The 25,066-nt window shown below is 48.5% G+C and overlaps 1 protein-coding gene across 1 annotated transcript in view; it reads right to left on the reverse strand.

Annotated features, from left to right (window-relative positions):
- Positions 1-25,066, reverse strand: part of slc26a6 (solute carrier family 26 member 6) — a 92,761-nt gene that overhangs the window by 54,666 nt on the left and 13,029 nt on the right. The window contains exon 3 of the mRNA XM_038812391.1: positions 1,168-1,307. Within this exon, the coding sequence (XP_038668319.1) occupies positions 1,168-1,307 (140 nt within the window). The remainder of the gene's footprint in view (positions 1-1,167; positions 1,308-25,066) is intronic.

Below are 25,066 nucleotides of genomic sequence, written 5' to 3' on the forward strand. Positions count from 1 at the left end.
CGTCGCGTGTTCGGGTACGCTGAGGGAGAATTCAGAATGTCCAAATTACCTAACAGCATGGGCGTGATTCTCCGCCCCCCACGCCGGGTGGGAGAATAGTGGGAGGGCCTCCCGACATTTTTCACGCCCTCCCGCTATTCTCCCCTCCCCCCACGCCACGAATCGCCGCTCGCCGTTTTTTACAGTGAGCGGCGATTCTCCAAGGCCGATGGGCCGAGCGGCCGGGCCTTCACACCCATTTCAACACGGCAGCAAACACACCTGCTCGCTGCCGTCGTGAAACGGGCGGCAGATGCCCATTTGGGGCATCTGGGGCATCTGGGGGCCCGATTGGCATGGCAGTACCACGGCCGTGCCAAGGGGGCCTAACGGACGCACTCTTTTCCCTCCGCCGCCCCGCAAGATCAAGCCGTCACGTCTGGCGGGGCGGCTGACGGAAAAGACGGCAACTGCCTATGCGCGGGTTGGCGTTGTCCAACCTGCGCATGCGCGGCTGACGTCATTGGCCGCGTCAGCCGGTGTGACGCTTGACGTGCGGCCTTGACGACCGTCATCAAGGCCGCGCCGCAGTGACGCACGGGGCCGCGCTCCTTGCCCCGCCTGGGGGGGAGAATCGGCCCCGGAAGTGGGCGTGAAGGCTGCCGTGGGTCACGGCCTGTCCCACGGCAGCCTTTACGATTCACTCCATGTCTTTCGGGACTTGTGGGAGGAAACCGGAGTTTCCTGAAGAAACCCACGCAGCCACGGGGAGAACGTGTAGGCTCCGGACAGACAGTGACCCAAGTCTGAATCGAACCTGGCACCCTGGCGCTATGAAGCAACAGTGCTAACCAGTGTGCTACCATGCCGACCGCATTCCTCTTCCCCATAGACTCCACACAACAGATGGCTTTGTGTCCGCAGTCATGCTTGGTGTCACTCTGGTTGTACACCCCATGCCGACGTTCAGGTCCATCGGTTTCACTGAATCTGAATTGGTGCTGCACTGTATGATGGTTTGCCAAAGCGATATTGCCTGTTTAGCCCTCTTTAATCCGCTTAATGCGCAGTGAGAATCCCAGTTTATTGTTCTAAAAATTCCTGATTAAATTGTTAGTGGCATTCCTACAGTGATCGCAGGCGCTGCAATTGCCATTGTGTGGTGTTTGTGAAAGAGAAAGTGCTCACTCTGTGGTAACTGCACAATCCCAACGCTGAATCCGGAGCAGATGTCTCCCAGTAGCCATTCTCGGTAGGGATACTTGGGCAACCATCGGAGGATCGGGATTAACGTGAACAGGAGAGATTTGGCTTTAGGGCCCGAACATCTGAAAAAAAAGATCAGTCAGTGTGAACCAAGTGAAGCCCAGTTTGCTGCAAGTGGATCGATTTGATCAATTTGCTGCAAACCAAAGATTAGCTTGAAATCCATTAGAATTGCTGCTAATGACACTTCTAAACCTCAAGCGAATTGTCAAATATAATAAATTTGTCTGTCATTTTTTTCGGGCTGGAGAGAGGTTTGTAGTAGAATTTCCCAGGGGCCGAATGGCCTCCTCCTGTATTGTAACAAACTCCCGTGATTCTGTAGGAGATCAACTGAATTGTACATTCATTTAAAATGAAAAGATATCAAACCTGCATCAATTGAAGTTCGTTTGTGTATCAAACCAAAGATAATAACAATCACAATGTAGAGGGAGTGAGGGCAATCTATTTTGCTTGCTGAGCCAATGGTAACATTAATCACCTCTTTAAAAATGTGCTTTGATTATTTTGCTGATTGTAGCTTTGTAATGGCGGGAAGTTTTAAATTCACAGATTATCATAGAATTTACAGTGCAGAAGGAGGCCATTCAGCCCATCGAGTCTGCACCGGCTCTTGGAAAGAGCACCCTACCCAAGGTCCACACCTCCACTCTATCCCCACAACCCAGTAACCCCACCCAACACTAAGGGCAATTTTGGACACTAAGGGCAATTTATCATGGCCAATCCACCTAACCTGCACATCTTTAGACTGAGGGAGGAAACCGGAGCACCCGGAGGAAATCCACGCACACACGGGGAGGATGTGCAGACTCCGCACAGACAGTGACCCAAGCCGGGAATCGAACCTGGGACCCTGGAGCTGTGAAGCAATTGTGCTATCCACAATGCTACCGTGCTGCAAAGGTGACTTGGGTGCAAGACTAGAAGATACTGGGCCGGATCAGACAGGTGGAAGAATATTTATTGAGAACTAGCATACTTTATTTTATAAAGATGCAACAGAGCTGTATCTTCATTTCAGTTATACTTAACTGTTCCGTTCTGGAAGATGATCCACTTTATTAGGGAGCAATCCACTTTTCATTACAACAACTTTTATTCATATACTATATTCCAGCCATTGGGATTCTCTGTTTCCATTGGCAGCACACCCCGTTTCCCAGCAGCGTGGGGTTGCTTCGATGGGACATCCCACTGACATGCAGCGGGAAGAGAGAATCCCGCCATCAGCGAACGGCGCGCCGCCTAGAAATACGCGCCTGGGCGAACGGAGAATCCAGCCGAGACATCACTAAATGCTTCACAGCTGCAGTATAAAACAAAGCTTGACACTGAGCCGCAAAACAAGATATTAGCGCAGTTTATCAAAGATGTAGCGTGGGATTTTCACAACGGGAATATTCGCAAGCGGGACAGAAAATTTGATGGGACCAGTAAAAGGTCAAATTTGCTTGGGGTCAAATTTGACACAAAGGTTGTGAACAGTCTTGTTCAGCCTCAGAGAGTTGCCAAGGAGAGGGGTAGATTTGGTAACCAGGGAAAGAGAAAAACCTTCCTCATGTTTCGTTGCAGGAAATTTCATCCAGTACTTGGATGTCGGACAAACAGACATGGCAGATAATGGACAGTGAAAGGGTCAAGAGAGTTGGTGGGCGTCACCGATATACATGTTGAAACTGATGCTGTACTTTCTGATGATGTTGCCAAGTGGCAGCACATAGCTGGGAAAAAGGAGAGGGCCAAGGATTGGTTCTTGGGCGACAACCGAGAGTAATGATATGAAAACGGGAAGAGAAATGGTTGCAGGCGATTCTCTGACTATGATTAGATAGATAAGAATGGAACCAGGCCGGTGCAGTTCCACCCAACTGGATGGCACTGGAGAGGTGTCGGAGGAAGATGATGAGAAGGATAAGTTGGGATAGTTTACCTGCGCACAGTCACAGGGGATGTTAGTTATGAATTTGATAAGAGGCACTCGAGTCCTGTGGCAGGGGCAGAAACATGATTAGAGGGACTCAGATCTGGAGTTCTGGGAAAGATAGGATTGGATTTCTAGTATAAGGGTCGACACAGTAAGGGTCAACGTGGACTGGAGAGCAGTACCACTTAGAATTATGTAGGGAGTCACTCGATAGTAGAGAAAGTACACTAGGAATCTATTAGAAATTAACATGTAGAAAGTACTGAGTCAAGGCTATCCCTTGGAGATGTATACAGTTACATGTTACCAATAAACACTACTGTTCAACCTCACACACTTCCAGACCTCTTAGAGAGACACTGAATAAACCCTTACAATAGGTTTTGGAGGCAGCAACATTGCTTTTGAGAGCAAAAGGGTTGCTGGACATTCTATCATAGATTAAAATAGAATTTACAGTGCAGAAGGAGGCCATTCGGCCCATCAAGCCTGCACCGGCTCTTGGAAAGAGCTCCCTACCCAAGGTCGACACCTCCACCCTATCCCCATAACCCAGTAACCCCACCCAACACTGAGGGCAATTTTGGTCACTAAGGGCAATTTATCATGACCAATCCACCTAACCTGCACATCTTTGGACATCATGCATCTGCTGTTACTTTAGTTCGATACATGTAAGTTCTATTTTTTCAATGTGACGTGCAATGAAATAATTCTCCATATCACTACTGTGCAAAATATAGAACATAATTGACCCTTTGGGTTGAAATGGCATAGGACAATGTCATTTTTGTTTAAGTTACTCAACTTAAAAAAGAGACGGAGGCTTCCGGTGTGCACCATGGAGTAAGTGGTCACACACAAGGCAGCTCCTGCCCAAGGTTACAGAAAAGAGCTCTTTTTTAAGCAATACGGGGTGGAATTTTGATGAAAAGGCGTAGGTGAATGTTGGAGGAGTACTTTCCCCCAGGAATGGTATGTTTCTTGGTTACCAGACCAGCAGAAACAGTGAAAGATTTGGCTGAAGCTGCAGCAGAGACAAAAGCCTCTTCCAGCAGGCAGGCAGAGGAAGGGTGAGCTTAAAGGTCTCAAGTTGACTTGAAAGCTGAATTCTAGCAGCAGAGGGAACAACTGTGAAAAGATCTCACCAAGGCCATTGAAGAAGCGGTGACGGCTGACTTCCGGTGACGGCGGGCGGGAGGCAGCCGCGCGTTGGAGGGCTCCCGTTCGGGAACGGCATTGTCGGGGATTGACCGCCGGTTCTAGGGGCAGTGAAGGCGGTGAAGGCCAGGAGAAAGTACAGGGAAGGGATATGTCCAGGTCCAGTAAGAAAATGTCTGTGAAAACAGCTGAAAGTTCATCGGGGAGTAGAAAGGTCACCGCGGGGTCACCAAGGAAAATGGAGGCTGGAACACCAGGGGAGGCCGCATTGCTTACGGCTGAAGAAATAACTAAGGTGATGGCTGCAGAATTCGAAAGGCAGTTTACAAAATACATGGAGACATTGAGATGAGGGAGGTTTTGAGTGTGCTGGTGGAGGAGGCGATTTCCCCGGTGACGACGGCGGTGGCGAGTGCATTGGCGGATGTGCGGGGGCAAGGGGAGGCACTGAAGGAAGTGGAGGAGACATTATTGAGCCATGGTGATCAACTTACCTCGATGGAGAAGGAGATGTGGAAGGTTATGGAGATTAATAAGGATCTGCGAGGAAAAATGGAAGACCTGGAAAACAGATCCAGGCGACACAATTTGAGGATTGTGGGGCTGCCCGAAGAAGTTGAAGGGTCGAGACCAACTGAGTATTTTGCCGCGATGCTGGCGAAACTATTGGGGGAGGGGGAGGATCCCTCCCGATATGAACTGGATCGGGCTCATCAGTCGTGGAGGCCTGTACCAAAGGCGAGTGAGCTGCCAAGGGTAGTGACTCTGTGCTTCCATAGGTACAGTGTGAAGGAGAAGGTCCTGTGCTGGGCCAAGCAGAAGCGGGTGGTGCAGTGGGCTGGAGCTGGTATACGTGTATACCAGGACTTTACGGTGGAGCTGGCGAGGAGGTGGGCTGCTTTCAACCGGGTGAAGAGGGCACTGTACATTAGCAAGGTGCAGTGCGGCATTGTATATCCAGTGAAGCTGAGGGTGACTTACAAGCTCAAGGACTTTTATTTTGGAACGGCGGAAGCAGCGGAGGAGTTTGCGAAGGCAGAAGGACTGTGGCAGAACTGAGAAATTGAGAAATGGCCATGTGCCGATGTAACCTCATGACTGTATTTTCTTTTTTGTTTGTTTGTTTATTTCACTGCGTCCGGGTGTATGGGCTAAAGGAGCCGGTGTTGTATATATTTGGACAAGGGAAGTGATGGAACTTTCACTCGAAGTGAGGGCTCTTTGAGGTGTAGGTGGATATGCGGTGTGTGTGTGCTAAATGGGGATTTTTGGGCTTTCCTAGGGTCGGGCAAGGGGGAAAGGGACCCGGGCGGGGGTCTCCACGCTGGCTGGTCTAAGCCGGCCAGTGAACGGGAGTGAGGTGGGGAGAGGGGCTGCGGCCATCGGAGCCTGGCAGAACAGGGTCCGAGTGGTCTAGCCGGGGTGGAAAGTTGGAGATGAAGGAACCAAGTGGACTCGGGAGTGGACTCTATGGTGACCATGGGCGGTCCCGGACTCCTTTTTTCTTTCTCTCCTTTGCTTTTTGTTTCCACCGTGGGAGGGTTTGTTTTATTGGATGCATATATTGACAGGTGGACCGTTGTTTGGGGTGGTGGGAGGATGGGATCGTTGTTATTATTAAGGGGATTGATTTAGTATTTGTTACCGTTTACTGTTTGTGGGTGGGGTGTAAATTCTGGAGGAAAATGTGAAAATAGTGAATAAAAACATTTATTAAAAAAAACTTTAAAAAGAGACAACTGTAAATAATTGTCATTCCAATCACCTTTCCCCGTAGAAAAATGAACACACCAAATTTTCAACAGTGGAAGATTGTTTTTATATTGATGGAAAATTACATACTGTGCAGTGAACCCAAGGCATTAACACATCTTAGAGTTGTGATGAATTACTGTGTTAATGTGTTATTATCTGTTAGCAGATTGCAGGCTGTGTGTTATGCTGTATACCATTCATTCGCAAATGACAAAGTAAATATAATGTGACTTAGTGATTACTGGTAATTAGCATATGTCAAAATCAGAATATTTCTAAATTCAAATGATTCTGAAACTTTGGATATATTATCGTCAAGTCAGCAATGTGAATGAGAGAAGTGGGTTATGGGACATATAGTGTAGAAGGAGGCCATTCGGCCCATCAAGTCTGCACCGACCCACTGAAGCCCTCACTTCCACCCTATTCCCGTAACCCAATAACCCCTCTTAACATAGAAGGGCAATTTATCATGGCCAATCCACCTAATCTGCACGTCTTTAGACTGTGGAAGGAAACCGGAGCACCCGGAAGAAACCCACAGAGACAGGGGGAGAACGTGCAGACTCCGCACAGTGAGTGACCCAGCGGGGAATCGAACCTGGGACCCTGGCGCTGAGAAGCCACAGTGCTATTCACTTGTGCTACTGTGCTTCCCCCATTGAAATGGTTTTCACTGAAAATATATTTCTCTGTTACGGCAGTTAAGCTATACTTGCGTTTCTTTATGACTAAGTGCTCTTTTATTTTTACCCTCTCAGTGACTGATGTTTACAGCTCCCTCAGGTGATGATATTTACATATTGTTTGCTGTTGCAATTGAGCTGTAGAAAGTTGCAACATTGCCATCATTACATTGGCTGCGAGTGAAGTGTAATTGCAAGATGAATGGATAACGCAAAGGTTGGTGCGCCATCCCTGTAAATTTTAATCATTAAATCAATGGAGCATAAATTCAAGATATTAACATTCACTTCAATAATTGCTCATTCACACTTAATGATTTTACTGCCTTTATGAATTTAAGGTGGCCTGAAGATTTATTTAAAGCTCTTGCGGGTGCCGGAAGTATACAGAGCAATTTTGTGTACAACGTAATAGTACGGCACGGTGACACAGTGGTTAGCACTGCTGCCTGGCAGCACCAGGGACCCTGGTCTGATTCTGGCCTTGGGTGACAGTGCGAAGTTTGGACGTTCTCCCCGTGTCTGTGTGGGTTTCCTCTAGGTGCTCCTGTTTCCTCCCACAGTCCCAAGATGTGCAGGTTAGGAGGATTGGCTGTGTTAAATTGTAGGAATAGAAATGGAGAGATTGGACCGAGGGAGGGTGGTCTTTTGAAGGGTGGTGCAGACTTGATGGGCCGAATGGCCTCCATCTGCACTTTAGGGATTCTATGAATGCTCATATTACAACGGTGATTCCACTCAATAAAGTATTTTGTTGACTCTGAAGTATTTTGGGATGTCTTAAGGTTGTGAAATGTAATATAGAAATGTCATTAAATCCTTATTTATCCATGACTCTTCTCAGAATCAGCACTAAATCTCACCTGCGCCATTGATTAACATACAAAACGGGAATCATTTGACTCTCATAAAAAGGAACAAAATGCCAGCAACAAAAAATCAGCAGCTTGTGTTGTCAAGACCTCTTTTTAGCAGGTTGAAGAATGACATTGAAAGTGGGTAGTGGGGGAGGGGTCAGTTTGGGAGCGAGTAGAGGTGGCATCCTGTAAGGGTACGTGTTTGGAGGCTTTATTGACGGCGCCCCTGCCATTCTCACCGACTCGGTACTCCACAAGCTCGGTGGTAGTGGCAGCCCTGAGGGTGTGGGGGCAATGGAGACAGCACATGAGATTGGAGGGGGCATCAGTGTGGTCACTGATCTGTGACAATCACCGTTTTGTTCCCCGGGGGGGGCTGAATGGGGGCTTTAGGAGGTGGCAGCGGGCAGGGATTTTCCTGAGCCTGGAGGATTTAGAGGAGGAGTTTGAGTTGCCGGGTGGGAATGGGTTTCGGAGGGCAGCACGATGACTCAGTGGTTAGCATTGCTGGCTCATGGTGCCGAGGATCCGGGTTCAATCCTGGCTCTGGATCACTGTCCATGTGGAGTTTGCACATTCTCACTGTGTTTGCGTGGGTTTCATCCCCACAACCCAAAGATGTGCAGGTTAGGTGGATTGGCCATGCTAAACTGTCCCTTAATTGGAAAAAATGAATTGGGCACTCTAAATTTTAAAAAAAGCAAAAACAAAAAAAGGGAATGGGTTTCGGTACCTACAGTTATGGGACTTTGTCCGGAGGCAGGTCCCAAGCTTTCCTAGCCTCCCCCTGAGGGGACTACAGGTAAGGTGATGTCAAAAACAGGGGTTGGGGAGGGGAGGGTCTCGGAGATATATAAGGAATTGATGGAGTGGGAAGGAGTCCTATCGGGGAGGAAGTGGGAGGAAGAGTTGGGAGGGGAGCAGGAAATCGAACTATGGGAAAAGGCTTTGAAGATAGTTAATTCATCCTCGTCTTGTGACAAACTCGCCTGATCCATTTCAAGGTGGTTCACAGGGCCCACATGACGGTAGCCCGGATGAGCAGGTTTTTTGAGGAAGTGGAGAATAAGTGCGGACGCTATGGGGGAAGCCCGACGAATCATATACACATGTTCTGGGCGTGTCCGAAGTCGAGGGGATTCTGGCAGGGATTTGAGGACATTATGTCAGAGGTCCTGGAAGGGAGGGTGACTCCGAGTCCAGAATTGACAATATGTGGGGTAGTGGAAGATCTAGAGGCCCGGGGGGGAGGTGGGGGGGGGGGGGGGGGGGGGAGGCTGATGTTCTGGCCTTCTCCTTCCTGGTGGCCCAGAGACAGATTTTGCTGGGATGGAGAGACTCGGAACCCTCAGAGTCAGGAGTGTGGGTCAGCGACATGGCCGAGTTTCTCAGGCTGGAAAAGATTAAGTTCGCCTTGAGAGGATCAATTCAGGGGTTCGCACAGAGATGGCAGTTGTTCATCAACTTCGTCAAGGAAAATTGAACGTCAGCAGTAAGGGGGTATGGTAGTATGACTAGGGTTATTACGGTACCTGGGAGTGTGAGCTGCCATTGGTGCAGAGGGCTCGCTGCCCATTGGCCCAAGTATCGTGTTCTCCGAATTCCTATTGGCTAAGAGTAAGGTAGCTCCACCTACGAGGCGGGGTATAAGAACCTGTGTGCCCCTGCAGCCAGGCCATTTTCTATACGTCTGCTGCCAGGCTCACTTCTTGCTGATGAAAGCCTTTCGTTTCGGACTTCACCTACGTTTCGTGTCTATTGATTGTGCATCGGGGGGCGGGGGGGGGGGGGGGGGCGGATGGGAGGCATAGCAGTGTAAGACAAGAACAAGGACAGGGAACTTAGTGCATGGGTAATTAGGAAATAGGGCGGGAGCAGTCGGGGACGTTGTTTTTAGGTTTTTTGTGTGTGTCGGCCCACGCGGTTGTTTAAGGAATGTTAAAGTGTTAAACTGAAAACTGCGAAATTACAAATGCTTCAATAAAATATTTTCTAAAAAAAAATGATTGACACTGAGAGGAGCTTTGCAACAAGAAGATCATCTGCCCTTTTCTCTTGAGGAATAATAGACAGGAAGGAAGAATAGAAATGGAGGCTAAAGTAATAAATAAAACGGTTTTGAAAAATACTCTTGAAGACCGGAGCCAGAAATCTCCAGCCGTTTCGATTCACTTTTCCTGGCGGAAGGGCATCCCGCCCGTGGAATTCCTGGCAGCATGGGGTTGCTTCAATGGGAAATCCCATTGACAAGCAGAGGGAGTTTCGAATCCTGCCGCCAGTGAATGGCGCACTGCCTAGGAAAACACGGCTGGGGGACGGGAGAATTCGGACTGGATATTCATTTGTTTGAACACAGAACTCTTCGCGACTCTTAGAGGAAAGCATTTAAAGAGGAACTACGTTAACTTTGTTATATATATTTGTTGCCTGTGAATAGACTGGTGGTGAATTAATAATCCCTTGCACTGTACCTGGTTGTACAATGAACTATTGCACTATAGTCAAAGAGTATACCGTTGATTATAATCTAAATGACTACTCAAAGTGTATTGATTGTAACTTCAGAATGGCATTTGAACTTAAACAACACAATACTGAAAGTAAATGTCTTTGCTTCCAAATCAGTTATTTTCTTCTTTGAAGTTGTGGAAGTAAAATACAACCATGACTTTGTGAATTAACCTCTTGCTTCTCATCATTAGTCTTTTTCTCTTAATTCGTACTTAAGCTGATTGACTCATCAGTTTTACTAACTCACTCGTATTTGAAAGGAAACTAGGAGTCCTGACCTGGCTGTGAAGTCCCAACTTCATGTTGCACCTCTGGGTCATTTCTGAAATTCTAGAATGTTCTGCCCAAAAATTCCGTGCCTTCTTGGGGTAGGGTTCTGGTGCCGCCTGATGGAGGAACCGGAATTTAGGGAAGAACCTGGGATTTATTGCATTTTTGACCCTTCAGGTCACTAGCAACAAATTCTGACTGAGGGCAATGGGTCATTTTTCTGCTCACTGGGGCAACCTAGGGAATCCCAATAGACATGCCCCTGATAGGCCCATTCTGGGCTAACAATTAGTATTGTAAATGGCTGTCAATTTCAGATACATTCAGATGTCTGCCAATCATCTCAGTCCCAGGACATCGCTGCAGGAATTTGGCAGGGTAATCTTCAGCGCCTTCATCAATGACCTTCCCTCCATCGTCAGGTCAGAAGTGGGGATGTTTGCTGATGATTGCAGTGTTCAGCACCATTCACAGTTCCTCAGATACTGAAGAAGTCCAGGACCGCATGCAGCAAGTCCTGGATAATATTCAATAAGTGGCAAGCCACATTCATTCCACACAAATACCAGAAAATTGACATTCAATGGCATTCCCATCGTAGAATCCCCCTGGAGGTTACCATTGACCAGAAACTGAACTGGACCAACCATATAAATACTGTGGTTGCAAAAACAGGTCAGAGTCTGCTAACTCACTTCCTGGCTCCTCAAAGTCTGTCCACCATCTGTAATGATGCAGAGATGCCGGCGTTGGTGGGCACAGTAAGAAGTCTTACACCAGGTTAAAGTCCAACGGGTTTGTTTCGAATCAGTAGATTTCGGAGCGCAGCTCCTTCATCAGCGGAGTGAAGAGGTGGGTTCCACAACTACATCTATAGCCAAAGTCAATGATGCAAGATGATCCCTTGAATGTGAGTCTTCGCAGGCAATTAAATCTTAAAGTCTTTAAGTCCTAATTAAGTTAAAAGAGAAGCCCTGCCTTTAACCATCATCCAAAGCTCCACCACTTCTCTGAGATTTCAGCTCCCACATTAGGTAGATGTCCTGGTTGTGTCAAGAGTGATTTGTTCACCCAAATTTATCATGTTAATGACCCCATTCTCAGGATTTGACACCGCCAAAATATCACCCTTATGTCTTTATTATTTCCCTTTCGACAACAACTTATATTTCTAAAGTGCCTAAAACGTCACTTCATAAGCAAAATTGTAGGGATTCGATGAAAATTTGACACCAAGTCACATAAGGCAGATAGACGGCCAAAAGTAGAGCAGGTTTTAAGCAGAGCTCTCAAAGGAATAGGCAAGGTAGAGAGACAGGAAGGTATAGGGAGGAAATTCAAGCACTTGGGTTCTTGGCAACAGAAGTCATGACCAACCAATGGCAGAGCAATTAAAATCTGGGATAATCAAGAGGCAAAAAGTACAGGAATTCAGATATCTCACAGGATTGTGGGAATGGAGGATATTATAGATACCAAGGATGAGAATATTAAAATCAAATCTTTGCTTATCCAGGAGCTATGTAGATCAGCAAGAACTAGGGGGTTAGATGAACAAGACTTTGTACGAGTAAGGCCTCAGGCAGCAGAAATGAACTGAGGCAGAAGGAGAATTGGGCAATGCTATGGAGGTGGAAAGTAGTAGTCTTGGTGACGGAATGGCCATGTGGTCAGAAACTCATCCCAAGGTTGAATAAGAAACCAAGTTGTGAATAGCCTGGTTCAACTTTAGACAATTGCCAAGGAGAGAGATGTAGTCCATAGCAAGGGAGTGGAATTTGTAGCAGAGGCCTTATGGCTTTGGCCTTCCCAGTATTTCATTGGAGCTAACTTCGGCTGATCCAGAACTGGATGTCGGAGAAACAGTGTGACAATTTACAGGTGGCGGAGGAGTCAAAGAGAGGATATGGTGAGGTAATGCCGGGTGTCATCAAAACTAGTGTGAAAACTAATGCTGTGTTTTTGGTTGATGTCAACTCGAGGCAGCATGTAGATGAGAGATAGGATGGGGCCAAGGATAGATCCTCAAGGAACATCAAGGAAATGGTTTATGGGTAGCATGGTAGCACAAGTGGATAGCACTGTGGCTTCACAGCGCCATGGCCCCAGGTTCGATTCCCTGCTGGGTCACTGTCTGTGCGGAGTCTGCACGTTCTCCCCGTGTCTGCGTGGGTTTCCGCCGGTGTGGTAAATCACAGTAGCGTAATTCACACTGTATTACACATGTTGTACTATGTCTCTGTAAGCTCGGCACACGAGCAGTTGCGCTGCTCTGCCACTAGGGGGAGATGCACTGGGAGTGTACGGGAGTTTGTACTGGGCTCCACCCTTGACTACACCCACGGCTCCTCCCCCTAACCGGAATTATAAAGGTTGATGCTGGGAACCTGCCTGCCAGTTCATCTGGAGTTCATCTCGTCACAGGCAGGCTTTGTTGTAAGACGATTAAAACTACTGTTCACTTCTAACCAAGTGTCGCGTGAATTGATGGTCTCATCAATTTAATCGTCTTAAGAAACAGTAAGGAATGACCATGGAATCAGCCCTCAAGCCTAATCGACTGGAACTCGACCCGCAGGATGCAGAGGCGAAATAAATCTTTTCGCATTGGCTCCGATGTTTTAAGGCCTACCTGGCTGAAGCAAGCACCACAGAAACGATGGAGGAGCAGAAACTCAGTCTACTGCACTCGAGGGTGAGCCATCGTATATCTACTCAGCTAAACTGTACCGGCTCATATACAGAGGCCCTGGCCCTACTCGATAGAATGTACGTGAGGCCTATCAATGAGGTCAACGCGCGCCACGTTTTTACTACTCGCCGCCAGCGCCCTACAGAATCGCTAGAAGAATTCCTCAGAGACTTAAAAGCCTTATCCCGGGACTGTAATTATCAGGCTGTAACTGCTGCAGAACATAGAGAACTTGCTGTCCGTGATGTCTTTGTTGCAGGCCTTAGATCGAATTACGTGCGCCAGCGACTGCTGGAGAAGGGGGCCCTAAATTTTGAAGATACTGTTGAACTCGCTACAACTATGGAAGTCTCATTTCGTAGCCTCACCTCGTTTCCTGCCGACTGCGCGATCCCGTCATGGGCCCCCGACTAGCGACTCCCCCAGGCCTGCGCCGCGCGGCCACTCAGCCACCATGCTGCCCCTTCCTGCCACTTTTGTGGCCGGCCCCAGCACTGCCAGGCGCGCAACGCGACATGCAGCAGCTGCGGGCGAAAAAGCCACTAGGCCAGAGTGTGCCTGGCAAGGAAGGCCCTAGCCCCTAAACCTCCAGCGGCACAAAGTAATCGCCCTCCGCACTCGCAGGCCCGCAGGCCCCGGAACGCAGCGGCCTATGCCCCGACTCCGCCCCCACCCGCCACATGCGATCCATGGGGGCCGCCATCTTGGACGCCATCTTCCCCGCCGCCCGCCACGTGCGATCCATGGGGGGCGGCCATCTTGGGCCCCATCCTCTCCACACATCGCGGGGCCATCCCAGCGCAGCCGACCGAGCCACCGACTACCCGCAACTCAATGCAGTCACACTGGGCTAATCGCGCCCAAAGCATCGCCACAACTCGATGGCGACGGTCCAAATCAACGGGTACAGTACACCGTGCCTTTTCGACTCCGGGAGCACTGAGGGCTTCGTACACCCAGATCTGGTAAGACGCTGTTCGCTCCCCGTTTTCCCTGCACGGCAAACTATCTCCCTCGCTTCGGGTTCCCACTCTGTCCATATCCAAGGGCGCACCGTCGCAACTCTAACAATTCAAGGCGCTAGCTACTCTAATTTCCAACTATACGTCCTGCCCGAACTCTGCACCCCACTCTTATTGGGACTCGACTTTCAATGCAATCTCAAGAGTCTCACCCTCAGCTTCGGCGGACCCCTACCCCCACTCACTATCTGCAGCCTAGCCACGCTGCGAATCCCCCCCCTCCTCTCTTTGCCAACCTCACTCCGGACTGTAAATCCGTAGCCACTCGCAGCAGGCGGTACAGCCTACAGGACAGGGTGTTCATTTGATCCTAGGTCCGGAGGCTTTTACGTGAGGGGTTCATAGAGGCCAGTAACAGTCCCTGGAGAGCTGGTGGTCGTCAAGACCGGGGAACAATTCCGCATGGTCATAGACTATAGTCAGACTATTAATCGGTTTACGCTCCTCGACGCGTACCCCCTCCCCAGGATTGCAGACATGGTGAATCAGATCGCCCAGTATCGGATTTTTTCCACGGTGGATCTGAAGTCTGCATACCACCAATTCCCAATCCGCCCGGAGGACTGCCACTACATGGCGTTTGAGGCCGATGGCCGCCTCTTCCACTTCCTCATGGTCCCCTTTGGCGTCACGAATGGGGTTTCGGTGTTCCAACAAGCAATGGACCGAATGGTGGACCAGTACGGGCTGCGGGCCACGTTTCCGTACTTGGATAACATCACCATCTGCGGCTATGACCAGCAGGGCCATGATGCCAACCTCAACCGATTTCTCCAGAAGGCCCAGAAGCTTAACCTCACATACAAGAAGGAGAAATGCGTTTTCCGCACAACCAGACTAGCCATCCTTGGCTATGTTGTGGAAAACGGAGTCCTGGGTTCCGACCCGGACCGTACGCGCCCTCTCTTAGATCTCCCTCTCCCTCATTGTCCCAAGGTCCTCAAACGGTGCCTGGGATTCTTTTCGTATTATGCCCAGTGGGTCCCTCAGTATGCGGACAAAGCCCGCCCACTCTTTAAGGCCACACTTTTTCCCCTGTCAGCTGAGGTTCGCCAGGCCTTCAACTGCATCAAGGAGGACATCGCCAAGGCTGCCATGCGGGTGGTGGATGAATCCGTCCCCTTCCAGGTAGAGAGCGATGCCTCAGAGGTAGCTCTAGCAGCCACACTATATCAGGCAGGGAGACCAGTCGCATTTTTCTCCCGAACCCTCTCCGCTTCGGCACTTCGACACTCCTCGGTCGAAAAGGAAGCACAAGCCATTGTGGAGGCTATTCGTCACTGAAGGCACTACCTTGCAGGTAGAAGGTTCACCCTCATCACCAACCAAAGATCGGTTGCCATCATGTTTGACAACTCGCAAAGGGGCAAAATTAAAAATGACAAAATTCTGAGGCGGAAGATCGAACTCTCCACCTACAATTACGATATTATGTATTGACCGGGGAAGCTCAACGAGCCCCCAGATGCCCTGTCCCGCGGGACGTGTGCCAGCGCACAGAGCGACCGCTTAAAAGCCATCCACAATGACCTCTGCCACACGGTGGTCACCCGGCTCGCCCACTACGTTAAAGCCAAAAGTCTGCCTTTCTCCACCGAGGAGGTAAAAGCCATCACCAGGGATTGCCCGATCTGCGCGGAGTGCAAACCGCACTTCTGTAGACCAGACAGGGCCCACCTGGTCAAGGCTTCTAGGCCCTTTGAATGCCTCGCTATCGATTTCAAAGGGCCACTCCCCTCGACCAATCGGAATGTGTACTTCCTGAACATCATAGACGAGTTCTCCCGTTTTCCCTTTGCTATCCCGTGCCCCGATATGACCTCCCACACAGTCATTAGGGCCCTGCATAGTATCTTCACCCCGTTTGGTTCCCCCAGCTATGTACACAGCGACGGGGGTTCGTCCTTTATGAGCGACGAGCTGCGTCAGTACCTGCTCGACAAGGGCATCGCTTCGAGCAGGACTACCAGCTATAACCCCAGGGGGAACGGGGAGGTGGAGAGGGAGAATGCGACGGTCTGGAAGACCGTCCTACTGACCCTCCGGTCCAGGAATCTCCCGATCTCCCATTGGCAAGAGGTCCTCCCCGACGCGCTCCACGCTATTAGGTCCCTCTTATGTACCGCTGCCAACCAGACCCCTCACGAGCGGCTCTTTATTTTTTCCAGGGGCACTACCAAGGAGGCTTCGCTCCCGGCATGGTTGAAGCCACCGGGTCCAGTACTCCTCCGGAAGCACGCCAGGGCGCACAAAACTGACCCACTCATAGAGAAAGTGCTCCTACTGCATTCAAACCCCCAGTATGCCTTTGTAGAGTTCCCTGACGGCCGTCAGGACACTGTATCCCTCCGGGACCTAGCATCCGCAGGATCCAACCCCCCCCCACTACCACTGCCGAGGTACCCCTCGCACTGCATCCCACCCAACTCGCCTCCCACGCCCCCGCACCTACCAGTTCGCTACATTTTTTTCGCGCGCCCACGCCAGCTAGCTCCCAGTGCCCCCAGTCCCCAGTCGAACCAGACGGGTACGAAGCTCGGGCGGAATCGCCGCCGGAGTCCACCATCGTACCCCAACCGACGGTGCTCATCCAGCCACCAGAAGGGGCTGCAATCCCGGTGCTCCGCCGATCAGAGCGCAGAACTCGGCCACCGGACAGACTCAATCTGTAAGCCACCACCCCCGCCGGACTTGATTTTTTACAGGGGGTGAATGTGGTAAATCACAGTAGCGTAATTCACACTGTATTACACATGTTGTACTATGTCTGTGTAAGCTCAGCACACGAGCAGTTGCGCTGCACTGCCACTAGGGGGAGATGCACTGGGAGTGTACGGGAGTTTGTACTGGGCTCCACCCGTGGCTACACCCACGGCTCCTCCCCCTAACCGGAAGTATAAAGGTTGATGCTGAGAGCCTGCCTGCCAGTTCATCTGGAGTTCATCTTGTCACAGGCAGGCTCTGTTGTAAGACGATTAAAACCACTGTTCACTTCTAACCACGTGTCGCGTGAATTGATGGTCTCATCAGCCGGGTGCTCCGGTTTCCTCCCACAGTCCAAAGACGTGCAGGTCAGGTGGATTGGCCATGATAAAATGCCCTTCGTGACCAAAAAGGTTAGGAGGAGGTATTGGGTTACAGGGATAGGGTGGAAGTGAGGGCTTAAATGGGTCGGTGCAGACTCGATGGGCTGAATGGCCTCCTTCTGCATTGTAGGTCCTAAGTCCAAGTATGTATGGGAAGAGAAGTCATTTCAGGTGATACTAATTGTCACCTCCTTGACTATCTATTTATTGTGTTAGTACCTACTTCAGAGGCCATTAGAATTGCTGACTGAGTGCTGATCAATCACAAAGGGCTGGTATGTTTTCTGTGCGATATTAGTAACCCAGCTGTATTTTAGCAACTTGTGTTGGTGGAGTTTGAACCCATAAACTTTGACTATTGCTTGGACTGTGTCACAGTGGCGAGAAAAGAATACATAATGTAAGAATGTCAGAAAGGAAATATATGGGGCTGGATTCACTGTTTTTTGAGACAAAGTGCAGAGCAATGGTGGCATTTTACGGCAAAACATTCGGCGGCGACCCAGTCCTGAGATCGGCGAGGGGCTGGCGGCCGCACCGAGTAAAACCCCCATCTCCCATAATATAAATGCCTGGAGAATGGCCAGGTCCGTGGCAGCACACGGTAACGACCTGCAGCGGCCGTGCAGTAAAACATAACACCAGCAGTGAACGGACCCGACCTGCCAGATAGTGCCCCCCTGGCCACCTCCTGACCCCACCCCACCAGTTCCCCCAGCCCTCGCGGAAGCCACCCCGGCCAGCAGCACGACTCCCGCCCGACTGTGGCGGCGCTGAAAACAGTCTGTAGCCGCCACGCCGGGTTCCCAACCACTGAGACCACACGTCAACCGGGCGGTCAGGAACTCAGCCCATTGGGGGCGGAGCATCGGGGGAGGGCCTTCAGGTGATGAGCTAACACTGTCCCAACGGCGTGCGGCACGTGACAAGATGATACCATATTGGAGGGGGCGGAGGATACTGCATCAAACAAGCACGCCCCCAATTTCGGCGGCAGAAGGGATTCTCCGCCTGATCACCGATTACGGAACGGCGAATCCCACCCATGGATTATCATTCCTATATTTTGCATTCATTGATTAACATTCCTCCCTGTTTCCTATTGGGAGCATTCTTTCCCAAAATCAATGTCTGCATTAATAATGCAGCTGATTCTCGTTTGTCCTTCACCTTAGAATCATAGAATTCGTACAGTGCAGAAGGAGGCCATTCAGCCCATTGAGTCCGCACTGACCCTCCGAAGGGGCATTCGGTCTCCTTCCCTAACCCCGTAACCTAACCTACATATCTTTGGACACTGTGGGGCAATTTATCACGGCCTATTCACCTAACTCGAACATGTTTGGACTGTGGGGGGAAACCGAAGCACCCAAAGGAAGCCCACGCAGATATGGGGAGAAAGCGCAAATTCTGCACAGACAGTGACCCAAGATTGAAATTGAACCCAGTCACTGGTGCTGTGAGGCAGCAGTGCCAACCCTTGCGTCACCGTGCCAGCTTCAAACTTCAGAAAAGATTTAGCAGCCATTAAGCGAGTGTTTGTGCACGACGGCATTAAATCAGACGTGGAACACGCAGTACCATGACTTCACAAAAAGAAGTTGATGCCTCGCTGACAGGTTTATGTAGATGCTATCTTTAGGCGAAGGCATGCCTGGCACAAAGTAGGCGCGACGGGAGAACAATATGCCCCTGACCCTCTATAGTGGATGTCAAGTAGGAATTTAACTTGATTAACAGTCTAAAACTAAACCAGTATAAATACCATAGATCACTTCCTAAAAGTCAACCTAGCATACTAGTGGACACTCCCCTCCCTTTTTTTGCTCATAAATTCCCTCAGCCTACCTGGATTATAAAAGATTTGAAGGCATGATCATTTTTTTAAATGTTGAAATGTGGCTGAATGAATTCAATTGGATTGTGGGGAAACATCACTGAATTTTATATTTACAAGACAACGGTGATTTAAAACGTTTAAAAGGAATCAATTACCGAAACCCTATTGAGAATTGTCGCCCTGATTATGAATATTTTTCTTCCCGTTTGTATGAACTGTAAAACTATCTGGTGGGCGAAGCTCCGTGGGTGGCGCGTGTCCATTTTATCAGATCATCTCTGGGGATTGTCATAACTGGCAGTAGGTTTGCACAGATCTTGCTGGTGGCTGAAACGCGAGACAGGGACACTGGTCGACAGTAAAAATGTCTGAAAGGTGATTGAAGATGGGTTTAGCACAGTGGGCTAAATAGCTGGCTTGCAAGGCAGAACGATGCCAGCAGCGCGGGTTCAATTCCCGTATCAGCCTCCCCGAACAGGTGCCGGAATGTGGCAACTAGGGGCTTTTCACAAAGAAGAAAGAAAAGTACAGCACAGGAACAGGCCCTTCAGTAACAGTAACTTCATTGAAGCCTACTTGTGACAACAAGCTATTATTATATTATTATTATTATGTCGAAAAAGAGACTTTGAGTCCGATTCATAAATTAATAATTTTTACATTAATTGAACGTGCACGATTGTGATTGTTTTGAAAGCAGGAATATTAGTTTTAACGGAGTGACATGTGAATCAATTAGTCAAATACAGACCGAGGTTCCCATGTTGTTTTTCCAGATTATAATGGCGAGTGAGGGGATCGCTCGAATTTTGCCACAAAATTCAATATCTGTTGGGTACATTTCCCATTTCCTTTGCTGGGTGCAGCTAGATTACTGGAAATTGATTTACTGGCCAGAATGTCATGCTACCCTGCGGGTGGGTTTCTAGGCAGCGGGGGGAGTGTGAAATTGAAGGAATAGGGTTTCCTCTGAATTCCCACCCGCTCTCACCTTCCCTGATCAACCTGCCATTTTATGCTGGAGCGGACAAGGCTTCAGGCAGCAAACCCACCTTGCCCATTTGAGGCCCTTAACTGACCAATTATTGGCCACTTAAAGGCTGTTTCCCACCCAGCACCAATTTTGAGGCTGGCAGGAGGATTTACCTGGCGTGGAGGAAGCGGGGTTAGATCTTAGGTGGAAACCGTTGGGCGGAGAGGGCTGTTTTGGTGCCTCCATCAGAAGACACCTTCTGACTGCAGGTGCCATCCCCTTAAAGTCCAATGGCCACTGGACCTCCATCCCCCACTGGACCAAAACTGTACCCAATACCCCAGGTGCAGCCTCACCAATACCTTGTACTCTATCCCTTTAGCTATAAAGGCCAACGTCCCAAACTCTCTCATTGTGCCTCACCCAGGCCTTCCTCCCCCCCCACCCCCCGGTACCCCTTAAACTTGCCTTGTTCTCTGATCACGGGACTCAGGCCCAGGCATTTTAATTACTCCTCAGGCTTCTCCACTTAACAAAAAAAACCATACTACCTGTGAGTGTTTTTAAATATAGAAAATTGTTTTATTTCATCTCAAAATGACTCCCATGGTGCCTATTGGGTGAGTTGGCAGCAGGGTATAAGGTCAAAAGGTGGAGGATGGTGGGTGGGGCATAGGTTGACATGTATGGGCATGGCTGGACATGGTAAGTTGGTTGAGAGGTGAGGGCTAATATTTAATAACGCAACTGGAATAGAGTCCCAGGGAACTTTTAATCAACCCAGCTGATCATTTGCCAATCCCTGTAGCTGTCTTTGATCTGTTTCCAGCGGTGGTGGAAACTGTTGAAACTTTGCAATAGATGAATAGATATCTGGCTTCTTTGAGTGAAAGCCCATCTGTTAAGCTTTTGAAACAAATGAACAGATGTAAATATATAGCCATCCGTTCTATCAGCTTTAAAGACACCATTTGATTGAGCTCTGGAGGGTTTGTTGATTCAGTTATGCAATTGAATCTCATTATGAATGCTTGGCTGTGGTCGAAGCTCCTCCAATAGATTTAGCACTTCAGTGTTCACTTACAGCTATGAAGGGGACTGTGCATTGTATTTGAGTCACATATTTATGATCGGTTATTAGAATTAAAGCATTTTGAACAGGTATTTGAATGGCCGTTTATGATGGCAAATTTATGAGCACTTAAAAGGAGTGAGTTTTTTTCAAGAATAGTTTGACACTTTCATGAACTCCAAAAAAGGAACATTTTTTCAAGTGGAGTTTAAATGGATGATTGCTTATTTATTTATTTCAGCACATTTCAAAGACTTCCCAGAGTAATTTTTTCAAATACTGGGTTTTGTCCACAGTGCATACTGGATGAATGGGTATGCAGGAAACCTGGGAGCATGGAGAGGGATGATGAGCATTAGGAAAGGATGGCGGGGGCATGGGAACATGGAAGGGGCATGCGAGGTATGTGAGAGTATGGAGGGTGCATGATGGGTGAGTGGTGAGGGGGATGTGTGAACTGAGGGTTAGTGGGTTTAACAGTCATCCACAAAAATGTGCTGATGTCCAAGTGAATGCAGGCAGGCCTTCCAACATACTCGCCCCAGCATCGCCTGCCTCCATTCCCAAGCTCGGGTTCACTGCGGGTGGTGGAAGCCCTGATCTAGCCCACCCTTGACTCTCTCGGTGGGCGGTGGGTGGGGGGGGGGGGGGGGGGGGGGGCGATATTGCATGTGTGCTGGTTTATTCAGAATGCAGGAATGCAACATCAGGAAATGGCCCAACTTGCAATTTCTGAGTCTAACATGAAAATCCAGCCCCTTGGTGTCCTCCTCACAACTTGCTTTCCTGCCTCTCTTGGTAGCAAAAGAAAACTTGGTTGCAGTATACTCTGTCTCTTTATTCAACTCATTAATATAGATTGTAAATAGTTGGGCTCCAGTACTGCCCCTGTGGCAGCCCAGTTGTTAGTCCTTCAAGCTGAAAATGATTCATTTGTCCCTGGGTGGTTGTGCAGTATTCCAAGTTAGTGGAATATCCAGATAGATGATTCAGCCCCAGAAGAATGGCAGGACTGTCATATGAACAAAGAATAAAGGACAATACTGCACAGGTACAGGCCCTTCGGCCCTATAAGCCTCCGCCGATCACGTGTCCTATCTGAAAATGAAATGAAAATGAAAATCGCTTATTGTCACGAGTAGGCTTCAATGAAGTTACTGTGAAAAGCCCCTAGTCGCCACATTCCGGCGCCTGTCCGGGGAGGCTGGTACGGCAATCTAACCATGCTGCTGGCCTGCTTGGTCTGCTTTAAAAGCCAGCAATTAAGCTCAGTGAGCTAAACCAGCCCCTAGACCAACCGCTTGCATCCTTCTATACCATGTCTGTTCATGTGCCTATCCAGATAAGTCTTAAAGGTCGCAAACGTATCTGCTCAACCACCTCACTTGGCAGTGCATTCCAGGCCACCACCCCCGCACATCTCCACTGAACCTCTCCCCCCTCACCTTGAACTTGTGCCCCCTTGTAATTGTAATTTCCGCCCTGGGAAAAAGCCTCCAACTGTTCACCCTATCTATACCCCTAATAATTTTATAAACTTCTATCAGGTTGCCCCTCAGCCACCGTCTCTCTACGGAGAACAATCCCAGTTTATTCAATCTCTCCTCATAGCTAATACCCTCCATACCTGGCAAAATCCTGGTAAACCTTTTCTGTACTCTCTCCAAAGCCTCCACATTCATCTGGTAGTGCGGTGACCAGAATTGGACACAGTATTCCAAATGTGGCTTAATCAATGTTCTATATAATTGAAACATAATTTTCGAGCTTTTATACTCGATACCCCATCCTATGAAGGCAAGCATGTCATATGTTTTCTTTACCACCATTTCCACCTGTGCTGCCATTTTTAAGGATCTGTGGACCTGCACAGATCTCCCTGTGTCTCTATTCTCCTGATGGTTCTGCCATTTATTTTATAGCTCCCACCAGAATTACATAGAACATAGAACATTACAGCGCAGTACAGGCCCTTCGGACTTCGATGTTACGCCGACCTGTGAAACCCCTCTAAAGCCCATCTACACTATTCCCTTATCATCCATATGTTTATCCAATGACCATTTAAACGCACCTTAATGTTGATGAGTCCACTACTGTTGCAGGCAGGGCATTCCACGCCCTTACTACTCTCTGAGTAAAGGACCTACCTCTGACATCTGTCCTATATCTATCTCCCCTCAATTTAAAGCTATGTCCCCTCATGCTAGCCATCACCATCCGAGGAAAGAGGCTCTCACTGTTCACCCTATCTAATCCTCTGATCATCTTGTATGCCTCAATTAAGTTGGATCTACCAAAATGCATCACCTCGCATTTGTCCGGGTTAAATTCCATCTGCCATTTCTCTGCCCAATTTTGCAGCTTATCAATATCCTGTTGTATCTTCATCACTATCCGCAACTCCTGCAATCTTAGTATCATCCGCAAACTTGCTAATCAGACCTGCTACGTTTTCGTCCAAGTCATTTATATATATTACAAAGAGCAGAGGTCTCAGAGCTGATCCCTGCGGAACACCACTAGTTACAGACCTCCATTCGGAAAAACACCCTTCCACTGCTACCCTCTGTCTTCTATGGCCAAGCCAGTTCTGGATCCATCCAGCTAGTTCCCCCCTGACCCATGTGATCCAATCTTTTGCAGCAGCCTGCCGTGAGGAGAGACTAAATCGGTTGGGATTATATTCTTTGGAGATCAGGAGAAGAGAGGGGATCTCATAGAAAGTTATAAAATCCTAACAGGATTAGACAGGGTAGATTCAGAAATAATGTTCCTGATGGTGGGGGAATCCAGAACAAGGGGTTATAGTTTGAGGATAAGGGGTAAACCTTTTAGGACTGAGGTGAGTAGAAATTTCTTCAACCAGTGAGTGGTGAATCTGTGGAATTCACAACCACAGAGGCCAATACGTTGTGTAATTTCAAGAAGGAATTAGATGTAGCTTTTGGGACTAAAGGGATCAAGGGATATGGGGGAAGGCGGGATCAGGGTATTGAACACTATGATCATAATGAATGGGGAGCAGACTCGAAAGGCTGAATGGCCTTCACCTGCTTCTATTTTCTATGCTTTTACTCTACACCTGACTGACCAGTGCAGTATATCACACTGACTGAAACAAATTTCTACCTCATGTAACATGAAATGCTTACATTTCATTGTTACAGTCCTGAGTTTTTGTTGTTGGAACAGAGTCCTTCATCCCAAGGTAAACAGCAGAACCATAGTTCTAAGTCTGATGTATGTTTGACATCTCAATGGTGTTAGCATACCCCAAACCATGTTCTTCCTCTTGAAAATCTTTGTTGAAATCTTAGCAGGCATATGACAATGAGCCATTACCTACCAGTTAGAATTCTCCTTGGTGATTCTCCGCATGGTGAATTCTGATTGCTGGCAATGACACAAACATTGTACCTTTCTTAATATAGTATGGCACACAAAAGATTGAGTCCTCCATTAATCACTGAGATAGTTCTGTTCAGAGGATTGAATCCGTAATCATTAAAGAGAGAGGAAGGGAAAAGTTAATCCTTGCTCTTATTGTGGATGTTAAAGCAGTCAGTAAGAAAGCGGTGTTGTCTGAGATTGAGCAGAATTGTTCAGTCTATGTTCTTGGCGAGGATTTCTACAAGGCTACGGATTTACGTACGATCCCTCTGAGGTATCCCGAATCGTGTACAGGGAGGTGAGGGGAAAGAAATCAATACTTTAACACCAGTTCAAGGGATTCATAAATAAAATGGAACAACATGTGCTTTAAAAAAATATTGTGCCCCTATCATTGTCTTCAATCTGTTAATGAATGAAATTTATTTTAGTTAATATACAAGTCGGTGAAAGAACTGGGGAGGGCACTTTAGAATTTACTTTGTGGCACCAATATGGGCCAAAGCCTGTGGCTACATTGTGACAGGTAAACGCTTATGCAAGGGGCTGGATTCTCTGCCTCGCGATGATCAG

Source organism: Scyliorhinus canicula, chromosome 11 (assembly GCF_902713615.1).
Source record: "Scyliorhinus canicula chromosome 11, sScyCan1.1, whole genome shotgun sequence".
In the NCBI taxonomy this organism is placed as follows: domain Eukaryota; kingdom Metazoa; phylum Chordata; class Chondrichthyes; order Carcharhiniformes; family Scyliorhinidae; genus Scyliorhinus; species Scyliorhinus canicula.